This window comes from Populus euphratica, unplaced genomic scaffold (genome assembly GCF_000495115.2).
Source record: "Populus euphratica unplaced genomic scaffold, PopEup_1.0 scaffold149.1, whole genome shotgun sequence".
Taxonomy (NCBI): domain Eukaryota; kingdom Viridiplantae; phylum Streptophyta; class Magnoliopsida; order Malpighiales; family Salicaceae; genus Populus; species Populus euphratica.
Window position 1 is genome coordinate 548,377 of NW_011499946.1, and position 17,453 is coordinate 565,829.

Below are 17,453 nucleotides of genomic sequence, written 5' to 3' on the forward strand. Positions count from 1 at the left end.
TTTTTAGATTGTTTTAGAAAAATAGCAGATTAAAAAAGGTTGTATATTTATTTTTTATGAAAAAAATATTATCTGATTCATGAGGGAACGTGTTTAATAGCTAGTACGAAACAAAGCACGTCAGTCCACTAACGTCTCTTCACCGCCGTTTATTACACTCTCCCCCCCTCCCCAACTCTTCTCTCTTTCTTAAATAAATTCTGTGCTGTGTTTTAACTCACTTCCTTTCAATTCACGCCAAACGAATGCTACCCTCTTCTCTATCGCTTACAATGACAGCAGAGAACATTGAGACTCTCTTACTTAGCTAGTGTCTTGGACACTCTTAGTTCTTGTTTTCCTGCTAGTTGGTAAATATATATATAAAACAATGAAAGAAATGAAACTACTAGTGGGTTGTGAGCACTGGTTGGCAATGGCTGTGGTACTTCTACTATTTCTGTTTCCGCTCGTTTCACCGCTTAACGATGAGGGTACTACTTTTTCTTGTTTGCTGGGTTTATCAGGATTTTTGTCGTGTTTTGGAAAAAATTTAGCTTCTCTTCTCTCCTTTTCTTTCTCTGGTGTCCTTAAAACGGTGTTTAACATTGTTGAAGATGGTGTTTTATCGTTGTTAAGGTGGTGCTAGAATTCTGTTTTATTTGTTGAGTATGCAGTGCTTCTTCTGTTTAGTCCTGTTTCACTACTTAACAATAAGGGTGTTCCTCTTTCTTACAGACCTTTTCTTGTTTAATGGGTTTCTCGGGATTTTCTGTTTGTTTTGGAAAAACTTTCAGCTGCTCTTTTTGCCATTTCTATCCTTGGGCTACTTAAAAGTGGTGTTTTTCACTGTTGAAGATGGAGTTTTTAGCTGTAGCCTATAAAATGGTACTAAAATTCTGTTTTATTGTGTTTGCAAGTCAAAGAGAGGGGAAAATACAGTGAGAGAACCCCGAGAAAGTTTAGGGTTTCTAAAGATTTTCTCTTGTTTGACTCTTGTTTAATAAATTATTCTGTCTGATCAAAAAGCTTGGAAAGTCATTTTTTTATAGTTTTAAGGGTTTCTTGTATTGAAAGAGAGGGATTGAAATGAGGTTCTGTTGCAGGGAAAGCTTTGATGTCTTTAAAGGAATCTTTCAGCAATGTTGTTAATGTGCTTGTTGACTGGGATGATGTGCACAATGTAGATTTCTGTTCGTGGCGCGGTGTGTTTTGTGACAATAACAGCTTCTCTGTTGTTTCTCTGTAAGCCCTTTGAAGGCAGTTATTTTCTTTACCTGTTGAGTCTGCAATGCTTAGCAAATTTGGTTTTTATTAACTTGCTGGTGTGTTTTCTGTGAAGTAACCTGTCAAATTTGAACCTCGGTGGTGAAATTTCTCCTGCCATCGGAGATTTGAGGAACTTGCAATCCATGTATCTTCTCTTTTCACCAAATTTTTTTCGCAATACTAGTTCTGTGGGACCTATTTTGTTCTTTTTGGAGTATTTTGATGGTGCTTTTTTTTTTCTGTTTGTTTTTTTGAAAATTGCAGAGACTTCCAAGGGAATATGTTGACCGGTCAAATCCCAGAAGAGATTGGCAATTGTGCTTCTTTATACCATCTGTAATATTCTGCTGTCTTCTGTTTGTCTGATAAAATTTGATTTTTGCTGGTTTTCGAATTTTTACTGTACTGATGTTGACATGTGGTTTGCATTGTGGAATCCAGGGATCTTTCTGGTAACTTGCTTTATGGTGACATTCCCTTTTCTCTATCAAAGTTGAAGCAACTTGATACCTTGTGAGTAACTCTTTTTTTAGTTTCGTTCACTATGCTTCAATTGGGATTTTTATAATTTTCATGATGAGTAATTTTGTCCTGCAATGTAGAAATTTGAAGAACAACCAGCTTACTGGTCCTATCCCTTCAACCTTAACCCAAATTCCGAATCTGAAGACACTGTGAGTCCTTATAGTTAATGAAGTTGTGGTTTGGTGTTTATGAATTTTTAAATTCTTCTTATTGGTACTTATGATGTTCAATTGGTGCTTGTTTTCCTGTTCAGTGACCTTGCTAAAAATCAGCTGACTGGTGAGATACCAAGATTGATCTACTGGAATGAAGTCTTACAATACCTGTGAGTATTTCAGTTATTGGCAAGGTTGAGAACCTGTTAGTCGTCCTTTTGATTTGTTGATCGAACCTTTATAGGATTTTTTGGCTTCATTGTAGTGCTCCCATGCATGTATGTTCATACGACTGACATCTTTCGTTTAATTATCTCAATATGTTTCTCAGTGGATTACGCGGCAATTTGTTGACTGGAACATTGTCAGAAGATATCTGTCAGTTGACTGGCTTGTGGTATTTGTAAGTATTTGATCTATCTGATTGTGTTCCTGGTGAGCTGTTTGCTTACTTAATTTTCAGTTATTTGGGACTTCAAATTTATTTATTCTCCTTTCCAGTGATGTGAGAGACAATAAACTAACTGGCACCATCCCCAGTAGCATTGGCAACTGCACTAGCTTTGAGATACTGTAGGTTTGGCAGCACAGGCTAATTTTAAGTTATTCATCAGTTTTTATAATGTATTAACTTTTACTTTGATAATTACAGGGATATATCATACAATCAGTTTACTGGGGAGATACCATACAATATTGGCTTCTTGCAAGTTGCTACGCTGTATGTGTTTGATTTTGCATCTAACTTGTTATAAACCCTTTCTAAATTATTACAAGCAAGATGAGGCATCATTTGGGAGTGTGGTTGGACTTTACCTTTTCAAATTCTAGATTTTTCTTATAAAGCTTTGTATTAATATTTTTTTAGTGTTTTTTTTTTTATTATTGTTTTGATGTATTGATGTAAAAAATAAAATAAATAAAAATAAAAAGATATTATTTTGATGTATTTTCAAATGAAAATCGCTTTAAAAAACACCCTGCATCACAATCTCAAGTACTACTCGAATAGTCTTTTTACTGTGTTTCTGGCAATATCAAAACAAGTAATTGTGCATCTTTATTTTAGGTCTCTTCAAGGGAATAATCTCACTGGGAGGATTCCAGAGGTTATTGGTTTAATGCAGGCCCTTGCTGTTCTGTAAGTGTGAAATTTAAAATCTTGAAGGTTTATTTTACAGCATCATGATCTGTGATGTGTACTCGTTACTTTTCTTGTGTTGTAGCGATTTGAGTGACAATGAGCTAGCTGGACCAATTCCCGCAATACTTGGCAATTTGTCATACACTGGGAAACTGTGAGTTCATACTGTTATTATTACTTTTTTATGAACAGTGGAAAGTGTGAGTTCTATTTCGTAACAGATGAAGCGTGCTACTGGCTCTCTGTGTTTTTATATCAATTGTTCTTTGAACGCGCACCAGGTATCTTCATGGAAACAAGCTCACTGGACCAATTCCCCCAGAACTTGGAAATATGTCAAAGCTAAGCTATTTGTAAGATTCCTCATGATTTCAAGGTTTCCAAATGTCTCTGATTATATGCATGCATATTTTATTTTATTCGGTAACTGACCAGAGCATTTTTTTAGGCAATTGAATGACAACGAGCTGGTTGGCAGCATTCCTCCTGAACTTGGGAAGCTGGGACAGTTGTTTGAATTGTGAGTTTCCTGTGATTAAATGCTGTCTACGTTCTCCTTTAAATGTTATTTACTGAATTTCTGGTTTATGGATCAGGAACCTTGCTAACAACCATCTTGAAGGGCCCATTCCACACAACATCAGTTTTTGCAGGGCTTTAAATCAATTGTAGGATTTTCTATGTCCAGGCTGTTTGCAGCTATTTGAACAGTGTCTTATGTTTCTGATGTGGGCTTTACACCAACGAACTGGTTTTGTCTTACTTTTGCAGCAACGTGCATGGTAATCACTTGAATGGAATCATACCTTCAGGTTTCAAGGATCTTGAGAGCTTGACTTACTTGTGAGTTCTGGAGGCCATATTTGAAAAGTTCTTCATATTTTTTAGTTTCATTTTGCACTCATTTCCTGTCATTTAACTAAAATGTCTTGAATCTTCAGAAATCTCTCATCAAACGACTTCAAGGGCAGTGTTCCTGTTGAGCTGGGACGCATAATCAATTTGGATACATTGTAAGTTTCCTCCTAACACTGTATATTTTGAGATCAATCTATTGTAACACTTAGTTTTGGAGAACTTTTAAACTGTAATGCACCAGTCTTATGGATTTCAATGTTTTCAGGGATCTCTCCAGCAATAACTTTTCGGGGCCCATTCCAGCTTTGTTTGGTGACCTGGAGCACCTTCTCACCTTGTATGTCTGTCTGGAAGTGTAATTTTTATTTGAATTTAATTGTCTCCAAGAACTTGCTAATCTACTTTCTGATGTGTACACCAGGAATTTGAGTAGGAATAATCTTCATGGACGATTGCCTGCTGAATTTGGGAATCTAAGAAGTATACAAATTATGTAAGCTTCTTACAACCTGTTCTTTTTACTCTTGGATGAAGTTTATCTGCCCCCATTCCTGATTGGACGTAATAATATCTTCCCCCAGTGATTTGTCTTTCAACAACGTGACTGGTAGCATTCCAGTGGAATTGGGTCAGCTGCAAAACATTGTTTCTCTGTAAGTTCAAAGCCCAGACAATGTCTCCGCTGTACTCCTTTTGATCTTCATAAATTTTTACCATGTACTAATTTGTTGATGGATGGCAGGATCCTGAACAACAATGATTTGCAAGGAGAAATCCCTGAGCTTACCAATTGTTTCAGCCTCGCCAATTTGTAAGCTGTTTCATTTGGTTCTCTTCAATGTTTCATTATTAATAGCTATAGAATGCTACTGTAAAATGACTTTTTACGTGTTAGGAATTTCTCATTCAACAATTTATCAGGAATTGTGCCACCTATTAGAAACTTGACACGATTTCCACCAGACAGGTATGGGAAGGATAATAGTTTTGTTTCTTTTAAAGTGCTTAAAATGAAAATTTCCGACAGCTTACTATAGAAGTTCCTTGTAATCTTTTGTACTACCTTGCCAGCTTTATTGGAAATCCTTTATTGTGTGGCAACCGGTTGGGATCAATATGTGGCCCCTATGTCCCAAAGTCTAAAGGTAACCCCTCATCAGCTACATGCTCTTTTGAACGCTTGTTTTAGTTATTGACATGGTCAACTCTAATAAAGAAGGTTTTGGGTTTTATCTTGAACTTGTCTGTTTATCTTCTGCTGTTTCAGTAATCTTCTCTAGAGCAGCAGTTGTCTGTATCACGCTGGGATTCATAACATTATTGTCCATGATTATAGTTGCGATTTACAAATCCAACCAACAGAAACAATTGACGAAGGGATCCAACAAAACTGTACAAGGCATGCATTTTACTTGATAATTGTTCTTTTTATGTTTCCTGTTTTGCTTCTCTTTTCCAAGTACTCATGTTTGGTTTATTTCTTGCCAGGTCCTCCGAAACTTGTGGTTCTTCACATGGACATGGCTATTCACACCTTTGATGACATAATGAGGAACACAGAGAATTTAAGTGAGAAGTATATTATAGGTTATGGTGCTTCTAGCACTGTATACAAGTGTGTGCTGAAAAATTCCCGGCCACTTGCAATTAAGCGACTCTACAGTCAGTATTCATGCAACTTGCACGAGTTTGAAACTGAACTTGAGACCATTGGCAGTATCAGACACCGAAATATAGTCAGCTTACATGGTTATGCACTGTCTCCTCGTGGAAACCTTCTCTTTTATGACTATATGGAGAATGGTTCTCTGTGGGATCTTCTTCATGGTTAGTGAACTAAACTTTTCCATCTGTTACCTTGTGTCCTCTTATCTGGTTATCATGTTCAATGTAGTTTCTTGTTTATTTTTATTCTCTGCCAAACCTTCTAATCATACGATCTCGCATTATATTGCTAATGGTTTTTGGTTGATATCAATGGCAGGACCATCCAAAAAGGTAAAGCTTGACTGGGAAACACGCTTGAAAGTAGCAGTTGGAGCTGCTCAAGGACTTGCTTATCTTCACCATGATTGCAACCCTCGAATCATCCACAGGGATGTGAAGTCATCAAATATCTTGCTGGATGAGAATTTTGAAGCTCACTTGTCTGATTTTGGAATTGCTAAATGCATCCCAACCACAAAAACTCATGCCTCAACTTTTGTTATGGGTACTATTGGCTACATTGATCCAGAGTATGCCCGCACGTCTCGGCTAACTGAAAAATCAGATGTTTATAGCTTTGGCATTGTCCTCTTGGAGCTTCTTACAGGGAAGAAGGCTGTGGATAACGAGTCTAATTTACAGCAGCTGGTATGTATCTCAAAATATATGGTCATAACCATTTGATTACTTATGATGGTGCTCAACATGGATAGGTGGCAGCATAGAAGCCAATTTAGTTGTTTTAAGCTTTCAAGTGTTCATTTTCCTTAAGATAACTTCTACCTTTGTCATCTGTTTTGTTTCAGATTTTATCGAGGGCTGATGATAACACTGTAATGGAAGCTGTTGACCCAGAAGTTTCTGTTACATGCATGGATTTGACCACTGTAAAGAAGAGTTTCCAACTAGCACTACTGTGCACGAAGCGCCATCCATCAGAGAGACCAACCATGCAGGATGTGTCCAGGGTCTTGGTATCATTTGTTCCAGCTCCTACAAAAGCTTCTCTTCTTCCAAAGCCTTTCGACTATGCCAAATTTGTCATGGACAAAGGACAGCAGCAGCCAACACTTCACCAGCCACAACTTCTGCAGGAAAACAACTCTTCTGATGCACATTGGTTCATGAGGTTCAAAGAAGTTGTGTCAAAGAATACTCTCTGAGTCGCTGACCCCAATGCACCCTAGGAAAATTCAGCGATAAAAAATACCAAATTTTTGGCCAGAATGGGTTGTTTAAACTGCCCCCTTGTATAGATTTTGAACATCTAGGAATGTTTCGGCATGTTTTTGCTAATATTAAGCTCAATCGCTTTTACAGTACAAGGGATTAAAAATCCCTTTCGGATAGCCTGCTATTGTAATACTTTTTATACAAGGAGCTCTACTAACTCTAATTTATTTGGGTGTCAGTCTAGACCGTTCGGTGCAAGAATTGGGTTTAGCAACTTAGTTTTCTCGTCGTCTTGAAATGCTTTTCATGGAATGGAAACTGCAGTCGCTGAATATCTCTAGAACGTCTGCTGCCTGCTTTTTAAGCATACTAAAAAATATAGCAAAAACAAAAGAAGGCATTGAAACTATTTAACGTAGATGCTGTACATTTGTAATCTTCAAAACCTCGCTGGGTATTAAACAATCTCTGCCGAGCTGCACGCGTCTTGTATCCTTCGTTAAACTTTCTTTGCTGGAAAATGCACATACAAGTAAATCGTTAAAAATTGAGAAGCTCGAAAGCTTAAGTCTATGGAGTAAAATTTGAATAAAGATGTAATTTTTTACTGAGTAATTGTTGTTTGATAGTAAATCTGGATTAATAGAAGGGCGTAGAACAAAGAAGTTGGTGCTGAAAAAGGAATCAAGAAGAACAAATTGCAGGGCTCGAAAGGGGAATATTGGAGAAGAATTGATAGACATTGTTTTCACATGTAATCTAATAGAGAGAAGAAATTGACCAACTTCGGTGCAATTAAATTGGAGTGAGACCTAATCAACAAGAATAAATTCTAGTTTCTCTCATAGTTATAAGACCGATCTAGTCCAAGACTAGGGTTATAATTCAAATGAGCCATCCAGAATTAATTTAGCTTAATTTCTAATGATGTTAATTCAAGTTTTTTATTTCTTAAAAAATAAAATGATATTGTTTTGAAGGTTTTTTTTTTTTTTTAAAAAATCAAATTAGGTATTATTTTATGAATCCTTACACATAACTCGGTTCGACATGTAACCTGGCTCGGATTAGAACTTGGCCACCATGCTACTGACACAAAAACCACTTGGTTTGGTGAAGTTTTATAACAATGGCTGATCGTTGAATGATTGCGAAAAGTTGCTTATTATAGTAAAAACGTTAGCATCACAGGGAGGGCCATCCCTTCCAGTGTACAAATGGCGAAGGTGGGCTTGATGCAGCCCGAGTGGAGAAAAGGTGCCGTGAGTAAGAAAAGCAAGCTGCAAGGTCCCCTGTGAGAGACAAGATGTGTACTATATGTGATGGAGCTTGTACTTCACAGGGAACATGATGAATGGGTCGTTCAAAGGGCACTTTAAGTGTTCTGCCTGTCTTCTGCCTCCTTTAGTCATCTTCTTTCCCTTTTCTTCCATTTAGATTTTCCTCAACAAAAAAAAAAAAGAAAAAGAAAGTTACCAATCGGTGAAAATCAACCGAGACAAATTCCCCTTTGCATTTCACATATTTTGCAAATGATGGTGGTGCAAATTACTTTCATTTACTGCTACATCTTTGTTATTTGTTATTTTTGTTCTTATAAATAAACCATTGTTCTAAGACCTGGATGGCCAGAGAGATTAATCTGAAATTTAAACCAGTCTAAAATGAAGAAAAAAAATAAAAAAGCTAAGTTGATCTAATCAATTTAAGCTTTACCTAGCCAAAACATGATCATCGATTTGTTGATTTATTTTAATAAATTTTTTTTTTTAAATATTGAATTGATTTGATTTCATCTACTTAATTAACTCGTCACCAGGATTAATAACTGCTCCGAATTTAAAACTATGAAGTAGATGCCAAGAAACCCAATGAGCAGCTGCTGGTGATATCGTGAAGTGCGAGGAGGCCCAGCAGATTGCTCGTCCAAGGTCTGTTCTTAAGAGCACTTTCATCTCCATGTTGATAAAGTCACTAATTCTTCTTTCCTTCTTCCTTTTGTATATAACAATGAGTAAAATTGTGATTGTTGACTAACATATATCACACTTTTTCTGCAATAATGTATTTTCTTTGTATTTCTATCCTTATTTATGAGCTATTTTCTCTATCTTAGATTCTAAATTCAAGATTATATTTGTTATAAACAAAAATGTATCAGCAACATTTAATTAATTATTTCAAGATGCTTACGAGGTTGTAAACAAAAATTATTTAACCGTTCTAAATTATAGATTAAGGTTTGAATCTTATTTCATAACATAGTTGCCTTTTTAGAATTATGCAAGAAAGGGAGGTATTTTAAGCCTTCCATTTCACCAGTACCAACCTTTCCTCCCAGCTTACGAAAGCATCTTATTTGTCTCCATGGCTCATCATCACTCATTTGCCTTCAATAATCTGTTCATAACACCAATTAAAAACACATAAGTCAAAACTGAACCCTATCTACCAATTCCTAAACTGTTTAGAGGGAAGAAAGAAAATCACCATCGAATTCTGTTCGTAAAATGAAATATTTTGATATCAAGTTTAGTCAATTTGATTGCTGAAATTCATGAAAATAATATTTTTTTTTTGTTTTTTAATGAGTTTCTTTCTTATCTCTTGAATTTATGGATTAAAAAATAAATAAAATGAATTTTTATGCTAAAATAAAAAAAAAATCAAATTTGGGTGAATAATATATTTTGAAGTCTTCTAACATTTAATTTGATACTTTGACTATGATTCCAAACCTAATTTCATTTAATTAGATTACAACAAGTTGCTTCAAATCAATGCTTTACTATAATTGAATTCAAACGTAGCGTTTAATTTAAATTTAATTGAAAAATAAGTCAAATTCATATACTTGAAAGAGATAAAATTTAATTTATTTTGTTTTCTATATTACCCTCTTCACTTTTATCTTTTTCATTTAAATATCTTTAAAAAGAGAGATGTGTAGATGTTGTTTTGAGAAATCTAGTTTTGATATTACTTTCTTATCTTTAGTCTAAGTATATAAACTTTTGTTTTAATTTTAGAGACTAAATTACAAGTGAAATTCAATTATTTACATTTAAAATGATTACAAACATTAAGTTTTATTAAAATCTTGAAATTGAATTTCTTAAAAAAAAAATCTAAACATTTTGTAATTCACAATGTAATTGAAAGGAAAAAAGAGTTAGAAAAAAAAAAAACACTTTCATGCTCAAATAAACATGAAAGCTAGATGAAGCTTCCCACTTGTTTTGGTATAATAGAGTAATTACATAGCAAACACTCATTAGGAATGAAGAAGATATTGTGCAAAGACAAAACTCGAAATGCCAAAACCTAAAATCCAAACTCCAAGATTATAAGCCACCAACACAAAATCCAATCTTTCCCTCTCTCTCACTCACTCCACCACCCACACAACACAGCACTCAAAAAAAAAAAAAAAAAAAAAAAACCCCTTCCCCCCCCAGATTATAAGCCACCAACACAAAATCCAATCTTTCCCTCTCTCTCACTCACTCCACCACCCACACAACACAGCACTCAAAAAAAAAAAAAAAAAAAAAAAGCCTTCTCTCCCTCTCCCGACAACCTCGGCACCAAATCTTCAGGCGGGTCAATCCACCAAACCCACATGACCCAACCTCTAACACTCCACGAACAACAAAGCAACCCGCCTAGACAAAAATCCACCGGAATGAGACTCATAGTGCCATTACAAGGCATAGTTCAAGGTAGGGGAGGCCTAATACTAGGTACCTTGATACCTTGTGCTCTTTTTTACTTCTTTCAACTTTACATTAAACGAAACCGTGATAACAGTTCAAACACTCCATTGAATCCTCCGTCGCCGTCCAGTTCATCGCCCAACCTCGCGGAGATTCCGAGGACGCCATCCAGGTCGAGTTTTCCCGGTCGGGTGGGGTCGTTTGGTCCGGTGAGTGTATCCAGCAGGGCTAGTCTGATTGTAAGAGGGAATGATTCGCCTTATTATATTGGGTTGGAGAAGGTTTCAGATGATCCATATGAGAAAGCCCGTAACCCGGATGGGATCATTCAACTTGGATTATCAGAGAATAGAGTGAGTGAAAGACAAAGAGTTCGGTTTTTAATAAAGTTTTGTTATTTATTTTTTTTTAAATTTTTTGTTTAATTGGGTTTTTTGTTTTGGTGTTTTTAGTTGTGTTTCGATTTGATAGAGAAATGGATGATGGAGAATGTGAGGGAAGCAATGGTGGGGAGTGACGGTGAGCATTTGAGTATTAATGGGATCGCGGCGTATCAGCCATCCGATGGATTAATGGAGTTGAAAGTGGTAAATTTAAGAGTCTTTGTTACTTTTTTTTTTAATGATGATTGTGACTATTTGAAAATTGGGTCGTTGTATTTAACTAACTTCTATGTTTAAGTTGAAAGGTTGTCTTTTTAGTGAATGCAGAGTTAATTTGGTGTTTTTGAGAGTAACATAAAATGTGAGCTAAGTTTAAGGTTTGGAACTGAGAGTTGTATGGGAAGTTAATTTAGCTGTATTAGAAGACAACTGGTTAGCCATGTAATGGAATTGAGTCTCTGGTGTGGTTTTAGTTGTTTGTTATTCTATTTAGTTGCTTCAGTTATTTGCAGGCCGTGGCAGGTTTCATGTCTCAGGTGATGGGAAAAGTGGTTTCATTTGACCCCTCATCACGGGTGACGGAAAAGGTGGTTTCATTTGACCCCTCACAAATAGTATTGACTGCGGGTGCCACTCCTGCAATTGAGATACTATGCTTTTGCCTGGCAGACCATGGAAATGCATTTCTTATTCCAACGCCTTATTATCCCGGGTAATTTTATAGCCCCGAGTGCAACTTTTGATTATTAGTCACCAAGTGTGAAGTGAATTGTAATTTTGTATCTAAGTTTTCTTATGGAAATGTGGTCTTGGAGTTGATTATAAGGAAACTTGCAGCTTTGACAGGGATGTTAGATTGCGAACAGGAGTGGAGCTAATTCCTGTTCACTGCCGCAGTGCTGACAACTTCTTATTAAGTGTTACTGCTCTTGAACAGGCATACAACCAGGCTAGAAAACGAGGAGTAAAAGTTCGTGGGATTCTGATTTCAAATCCCTCAAATCCTGTTGGCAATATACTTCATTGGCAAACCCTCTATAACATATTAGACTTTGCCCAAGAGAAGAACATCCACATTATCTCTGATGAGATATTCGCTGGTTCTGTGTTTGGAAATATGGAGTTTGTGAGCATGGCAGAGATTCTTGAGAAAGAAGAATTTGATAAGAACAGGGTTCATATAATATATGGGTTGTCTAAAGACCTCTGTCTTCCTGGATTTCGGGTTGGGGTTATCTATTCATACAATGAAAATGTTTTGGCTGCTGCCAAACAGTTAAGTAGATTTTCTTCTATTTCTGCTCCAAGCCAGAGGTTGCTGATTTCAATGCTGTCAGACACTAAATTCATTGAAGAATTCATCAAGACTAACAAGCAGAGGATACAGGAATTGCATTATTCTTTTGTTGATGGTCTCAAACAACTGGGAATCCAGTGCATAGAAAGCAGTGCTGGTTTCTACTGCTGGGCTAATATGAGTGGACTAATCCGTTCTTACAGCGAGAAAGGGGAACTTGAGCTATGGGATAAGCTTTTGAATATTGCTAAGGTCAATGTAACACCTGGTTCAGCTTGTCATTGCATAGAACCAGGATGGTTCCGGTGTTGTTTCACTACCTTAGCTCTAGAAGATATTCCTGTGGTCATGAAACGAATCCGCAAGGTGGCATAAACTTGTAAATCTCTTAGTTGAAATTCAATGAATTTTTTGCACCCAATTTTGTTTCTTTCATGGTTGATGGTGTTGCTGTGTTTGCAATCACTATTCACTGCTTTCAGTGGCAGAGCAAGCAAGACAATGGAAAATTCCAATTTGATATCTTGGGAGTTATGGCAATTTTCAAGATTGGGTTACATTCCGAATGCTGTAAATTGTTTACATATTTGCCTGGAAGTGGAAAGCTAGAACGATTTGAAAAGGACTGATCAAAGAAATGAACTTCGGGTGGTTCATAGTGTCAAATGCCCTATATTAGTTTCAGTCTTGGTTGGCGCATCTTCCTCTGCAGTCCTTCAATCATATTGATGCTAGTTCCAAAGATGCAGCATCCAAAAGCTTTCTTGTCCATAAATTTCTGCCACAGTTGCAAACAGGCAAGAGTAAAGTTATTTTAATCTTTTGTTGAAAATAGCAGATCACTAGAAAATGTAACCTTTTATTTATTCAATGATATTGCAGAAGGAGATGATTTAAAGTATTTTTGTTCTTATGATTTTAATAGCTTTCACTTCTATATCCTTCTGACTTCTAGTTGTTTATCACTATCGGTAGTTTGACATCCAAAAATGGTTTTAGACTTCTTCTAGGAATAAAAGACAGTAGCAAAGAAGCAGCAAGAATTGGACATTTACCATTGATGGATTCTGTTTTCTCATTTGAACAGCTTTTCTCTGACAACTCCTCCTTCGGCTCATCATTATCAGTTCACCAAGCGTTAGTGGTCTCCTTATTATGACACTGCTATTACGTTCATAATCAAGATCTCTGCTGTTTAGCTCCGGAGTAAAAGATTCCTTTCTGGGATGGGAAGCCTTTCCTAGAAAACCAGATTTGGGTGTATATAATGGAAAGAGACATTCCAAGAAAGCAGCCCCCTCAAGACTTGATACGCCAGTTGCATAGCTGCTTGTGCTACTATCAGTTTCAGAAGTTGGCGATGATGGGCTTTCCTGCTGGCCATTGCTATCATCTGTTTGAGACGTTGTTTGCACCGGAACAGCAGTAGAAATTGCCACCGATGAAACCATGCAATTAGCCAAGAGAGACTGTGCTGAACTAAACGATTCATGTGTCTCGAAACTGAATGATTCAAGATCTGAGTTAAACATTACTTGTTCATCTCCAAAATTCTCCTCACCAGAATCACCAACCTCTTGCTTGTGATTGTCATCACCTGGAGAGCACGTAACATGCCATGGTAAAGCAAGGAGATTTGCCTGTGGGGTTATAAATGCTGATTCTGGTGATTGTGAGAAACATGATAGAGGTTTCCCAGGCTTTTCCTCCCAGTTGAAGGGCACTGAGGCGATGAGCTTGACAGGAGGCAGTTGAACTGGGGTAACCGAAGAAACCTCAGGTTTCCAGTCTCTTTTTGCTACTCCGGGCCTTACTTCCCAGAGAAATGGCACTGATGGTGGTTGCCTAATGTGTTTTTTCCTCGAGGAGTCTATGACTTCTAAACCAGCCATTTTGAAGAAAAAAGCTATTATCCCTTGCCCATTGCACCTTGAGCTGGCCTTGTTCATGCATTTATATCGTTAAATGAAGTGGGTTAGTCGAGTTCCCTATCTAAACTTTGCATGCCAACTGTACCATTCTTTTGATCAAGTAGTAGATTAGGCTTACCTGCTCTCTCTACTCAATACTCTAATGGTCTCGTTGAAGTTCTGACCTAAATAGCTCTTTGAAGTGGCCCAATTCAACAACTTAGGCCATCAATGGGCTGCCCATCATGGATAAAATAAGGATGGCCTCCTTGCATTAAACTCGAAACACAGGAACTTCCCCACTTTTCCTGTCCTGTCCCGTTCCGTACAGGAAGGAAGTGCGTATATCCGAGTCAGGCGACTTCCGTTTGTATGTGACATGTGTTTGGAACTTCGGACACAAACTAGCCCTGCATATTCCAAAATAAAAGCAATCACAGGAAGTCTCTTCTCTCCAAGAAATCAGAATCTCCTTAGTTCAAGAAGCTAACAATGACATCAAAAAACATGGCTTCGATAAAACAGCTCAGCTCCTTTATGTGCTAGGGGTTGCGGTTTCTTTGGTTCTCCAGAGAACAAAAATCTGTGTTCAAAGTGTTACAAAGACTACCTCAAAGAAGAGGTAACAGCCAACTCTGCTAATAAACTCTCTGAACCTGTCATCACCCCATCAGCTGATTATAAGAGCCCAGCTGTCGCTAGCGATGAAACGAGATCAACAACTAACACGGCTGTTTCGAGTTCAACTAGGAAGATTCGATGCGAATCCTGCAACAAGAAAGTTGGCTTGACAGGGTTCAATTGCCTATGCGGGAAGATCTTTTGAGGGATGCATAGACATGCTGAAGAGCATCCATGCACGTTCGATTTCTAGACTCTTGGTCGACAAAATTTAGCTAAGCAAAATCCACTTCTTGTGGCTGATAAACTTGGTTCTAGAGCACGAAGGGATCATAAAGATTTCTTGAATCTGTCTTCTTCATGCATACAACAAAGTTATATGTGATTTGTATTATCTTTACTGCTTGATTTGATAATAAAAGTTTCGAATTGGTATTATCTCCTAAGTAATCTATTATGATTTATAGTTTAAACTCACTGTAGTAAGATCAGCAACCACTAATTTCCTACTTAGCAATAATTCTGGGCTTTCTTCCAAGAGAAATGGCAATATAGCTTCTTGATTCTCTCTTTCTTGAAGGTTTAAGGATTCCTAGGATACTATTCTAATAGCATAAATACATTAATCATATTAAGAATTCCCTTTGAAAAATATAACCATGGTTAACCCTAACCCTAACCTCTCTTCTCCTTCTTTCCCTCTCTAACGTGTGCCTCCTCATCTCAAAAATAAACTGAAAAAGATATCATTTTGATTATAATGATAGAATTGGGTTTATTTAATAGTCACAAATAAATTTAATAATTCAGTTATTTAAATTTTTTCAGGTTAAACTCAGATTGAATCAACCAATTATGACTTTAATTTTATTTTTATTTAAGATAATATAATTCACAAGTTTTGAACACCTATTTTTTTTTGTAAATTCTTTTATATAAAAAAAGTATTTTAAATGTTATAAATTTAAGTTTCTCTCCCTCTCCCTCTCTCCCTCTCTCAATTTATGATATTAGATGTAAAAGTTCACCACTTGAACGAAATAGTGTTTGCAACAAACAAGTTATTTAAATCCTCGTCGAAAAGGATTCTTTCTAGATATTGACTCGTAATTAACGCATGATCCGAAATTCCGAATCCCAAAAGGGATTAAAACACGTAATTAATGATTGAAAAACCCTACCTCTATATAACACACACAAAAGGCCATATAGCAAGAAATAAAAAAAATCTCTGAACTCATTCTCATGCTGGACTTGCGCATCATCTAATCATCCAGAAAGAATTGATGGATTCACAAGACAAGTTGACTCCTGCGTTGTGTGCCAAGGGCTGTGGCTTCTTTGGCTCTCCGGAAAACAAAAATCTTTGTTCTAAGTGTTACAAAGACTATCTCAAAGAAGAGGTAATTACTAAGACTGCAGACAAACTCTCTGAACTTGTCATCACCCCATCATCTGATGATAAGAACCCAGCTGTTGTTTCTAATGAAACAGCTTCAACAACCACCACAACTGCATCCTCTACAACGGTGCTGAAAAATAGATGTGAATGCTGCGGCAAGAAAGTTGGTTTGATGGGGTTCAAGTGCCGCTGCGGGAAAACCTTCTGTGGGGTTCATCGATATGCCAAGGAGCACTCCTGCACCTTTGATTTCAAGAATTTTGATCGACAAATTTTGGCTAAGCAAAACCCGCTTGTTGCTGGTGATAAACTTGATGCTAGAATCTGATGCAGTCTTTAAATCTTCGATCTTCAATTAATCTTTGTAGTTTGAATATATATACAATAAAATTTATTTTTTCCATCTTGCGAACAAAGCAAACAATCTTTTTTGTTCTTTCATGAAGTGATCCTTTCAATGGGCATTCTAATTTGGGCTAACTTGGCCGGCCTTTTGACGAACTAGACACGTTCTATTCTAGTAGTTTGGAGAACTGCTTAAATGGGGCCATAAGGTCTGTCAAGAGTCTAGTTACAGCTAGCCACCATGTGTTTGTTCCTGTCAAATTCTTGCACAATTTCACTAATTTCTTAGATGTGTCTAGCTGGCTTATCTTGGTCGGACTAAGTTGCAAAGGTTTTTAAGGGAAGAACATGTAGTGCAGTTGGGTCCATGGTACCCCTACAGGCTTAAGGGCTCCAGGCTTAGCCTTGGACCACAACACATCATCCTTGGATCTGGTCCGCTAGACAGGCCTAAACGTTTCCAAGATCATCTTACAATTTTTCTGGTTTGGAAAATAAATGATACAAGACTTGTATTCTTGGCCCATCAAATCTAATCTAATTTTAAAATTCAATCCAAACCCGATTCAACCAGCAACTATCCTAGGTATATAAAGAAAAAATTACAAAATAATTTGCTTCCCCTCCTTCCCCCCCCTATTTGTCCTAACTTACACCCATATATACACCAAGAAATCAATTCTAAACTTAAGGATTTGGTTACAGGAAGGGTTGAAGAACAAGAATCTTCTTTTTTATTGTTATTTTTAATTAGAGATTTACTATGGAAAGTTTTAGGAAGAGTTATAGTTTTTATTATGATGTGGTGATTGAATGATTTCATAGTTATAATTAATATTTAGAAAGTTAGTCTTGCTTAAAATCAGTTTGATATGTTATATGGATTATAGGTTTTTGAAGAAAAAATACTTATGTTTTTAGGATATATAGATTTGAAGATTGATAAATTGAGATTCTAAAAACCCTAAT

The 17,453-nt window shown here is 36.7% G+C and overlaps 4 protein-coding genes, 1 long non-coding RNA gene and 1 pseudogene across 6 annotated transcripts; 4 read left to right on the top strand and 2 right to left on the bottom strand.

The window, feature by feature from the left end:
- The first annotated feature begins 141 nt into the window (after positions 1 to 141).
- Positions 142 to 7,037, top strand: LOC105137584 (LRR receptor-like serine/threonine-protein kinase ERL1). The gene is made up of 27 exons (XM_011043375.1): positions 142 to 473; positions 1,086 to 1,224; positions 1,322 to 1,393; positions 1,513 to 1,584; positions 1,690 to 1,761; positions 1,851 to 1,922; positions 2,027 to 2,098; positions 2,260 to 2,331; positions 2,430 to 2,501; positions 2,581 to 2,649; positions 2,998 to 3,069; positions 3,155 to 3,226; positions 3,354 to 3,425; positions 3,521 to 3,592; positions 3,669 to 3,740; positions 3,844 to 3,915; positions 4,014 to 4,085; positions 4,196 to 4,267; positions 4,352 to 4,423; positions 4,512 to 4,583; positions 4,673 to 4,741; positions 4,826 to 4,897; positions 5,002 to 5,075; positions 5,198 to 5,329; positions 5,419 to 5,757; positions 5,915 to 6,285; positions 6,444 to 7,037. The coding sequence occupies exons 1-27, from the start codon at positions 371 to 373 to the stop codon at positions 6,798 to 6,800; spliced, it is 2,949 nt and encodes a 982-aa protein (XP_011041677.1). The 5' UTR covers positions 142 to 370; the 3' UTR covers positions 6,801 to 7,037.
- LOC105137583 (uncharacterized) lies at positions 6,929 to 7,380 on the bottom strand. The gene is made up of 2 exons (XR_844620.1): positions 7,341 to 7,380; positions 6,929 to 7,163 (listed from the first exon to the last, which is right to left on the bottom strand). It is a non-coding gene; the product is annotated as an uncharacterized LOC105137583 (long non-coding RNA).
- A 2,680-nt stretch (positions 7,381 to 10,060) lies between these two features.
- ACS12 (1-amino-cyclopropane-1-carboxylate synthase 12) lies at positions 10,061 to 13,107 on the top strand. Of its 2 annotated transcripts, XM_011043379.1 has the most exons (5): positions 10,125 to 10,153; positions 10,269 to 10,879; positions 10,979 to 11,113; positions 11,422 to 11,621; positions 11,747 to 13,107. In XM_011043379.1, exons 2-5 carry the CDS (start codon positions 10,433 to 10,435, stop codon positions 12,579 to 12,581), a joined length of 1,617 nt encoding a protein of 538 aa, XP_011041681.1. In that variant the 5' UTR covers positions 10,125 to 10,153; positions 10,269 to 10,432; the 3' UTR covers positions 12,582 to 13,107. The 2 variants fall into 2 exon arrangements, with proteins under 2 accessions (XP_011041679.1, XP_011041681.1); XM_011043377.1 differs by having other exon boundaries at positions 10,061 to 10,879.
- On the bottom strand, positions 12,707 to 14,710 carry LOC105137587 (hydroxyproline-rich glycoprotein family protein). The gene is made up of 2 exons (XM_011043376.1): positions 13,262 to 14,710; positions 12,707 to 12,984 (listed from the first exon to the last, which is right to left on the bottom strand). Exons 1-2 carry the CDS (start codon positions 14,153 to 14,155, stop codon positions 12,877 to 12,879), a joined length of 1,002 nt encoding a protein of 333 aa, XP_011041678.1. The 5' UTR covers positions 14,156 to 14,710; the 3' UTR covers positions 12,707 to 12,876.
- Positions 14,637 to 15,174, top strand: LOC105137586 (zinc finger A20 and AN1 domain-containing stress-associated protein 1-like; annotated as a pseudogene).
- Positions 15,175 to 15,855: 681 nt separating this feature from the next.
- On the top strand, positions 15,856 to 16,505 carry LOC105137589 (zinc finger A20 and AN1 domain-containing stress-associated protein 9-like). Its single transcript, XM_011043380.1, has one exon. The coding sequence runs from the start codon at positions 16,024 to 16,026 to the stop codon at positions 16,465 to 16,467; it is 444 nt and encodes a 147-aa protein (XP_011041682.1). The 5' UTR covers positions 15,856 to 16,023; the 3' UTR covers positions 16,468 to 16,505.
- Positions 16,506 to 17,453: the final 948 nt, after the last annotated feature.

Excerpts from the sequence above, each read along its gene's own strand:
- LOC105137589 (XM_011043380.1), top strand. The coding sequence starts at position 16,024 with ATGGATTCACAAGACAAGTTGACTCCTGCGTTGTGTGCCAAGGGCTGT.
- ACS12 (XM_011043377.1), top strand. The coding sequence starts at position 10,433 with ATGACCCAACCTCTAACACTCCACGAACAACAAAGCAACCCGCCTAGA. Across the intron at positions 10,880-10,978 it reads TTGGATTATCAGAGAATAGA|TTGTGTTTCGATTTGATAGA; the intron begins GTGAGTGAAAGA and ends TGGTGTTTTTAG. Across the intron at positions 11,622-11,746 it reads CCAACGCCTTATTATCCCGG|CTTTGACAGGGATGTTAGAT; the intron begins GTAATTTTATAG and ends GGAAACTTGCAG.
- LOC105137587 (XM_011043376.1), bottom strand. The coding sequence starts at position 14,155 with ATGAACAAGGCCAGCTCAAGGTGCAATGGGCAAGGGATAATAGCTTTT. Across the intron at positions 12,985-13,261 it reads GAAAACAGAATCCATCAATG|AAATTTATGGACAAGAAAGC; the intron begins GTAAATGTCCAA and ends CAACTGTGGCAG.
- LOC105137584 (XM_011043375.1), top strand. The coding sequence starts at position 371 with ATGAAAGAAATGAAACTACTAGTGGGTTGTGAGCACTGGTTGGCAATG. Across the intron at positions 4,584-4,672 it reads CTGCAAAACATTGTTTCTCT|GATCCTGAACAACAATGATT; the intron begins GTAAGTTCAAAG and ends GATGGATGGCAG. Across the intron at positions 4,742-4,825 it reads TGTTTCAGCCTCGCCAATTT|GAATTTCTCATTCAACAATT; the intron begins GTAAGCTGTTTC and ends TTTACGTGTTAG.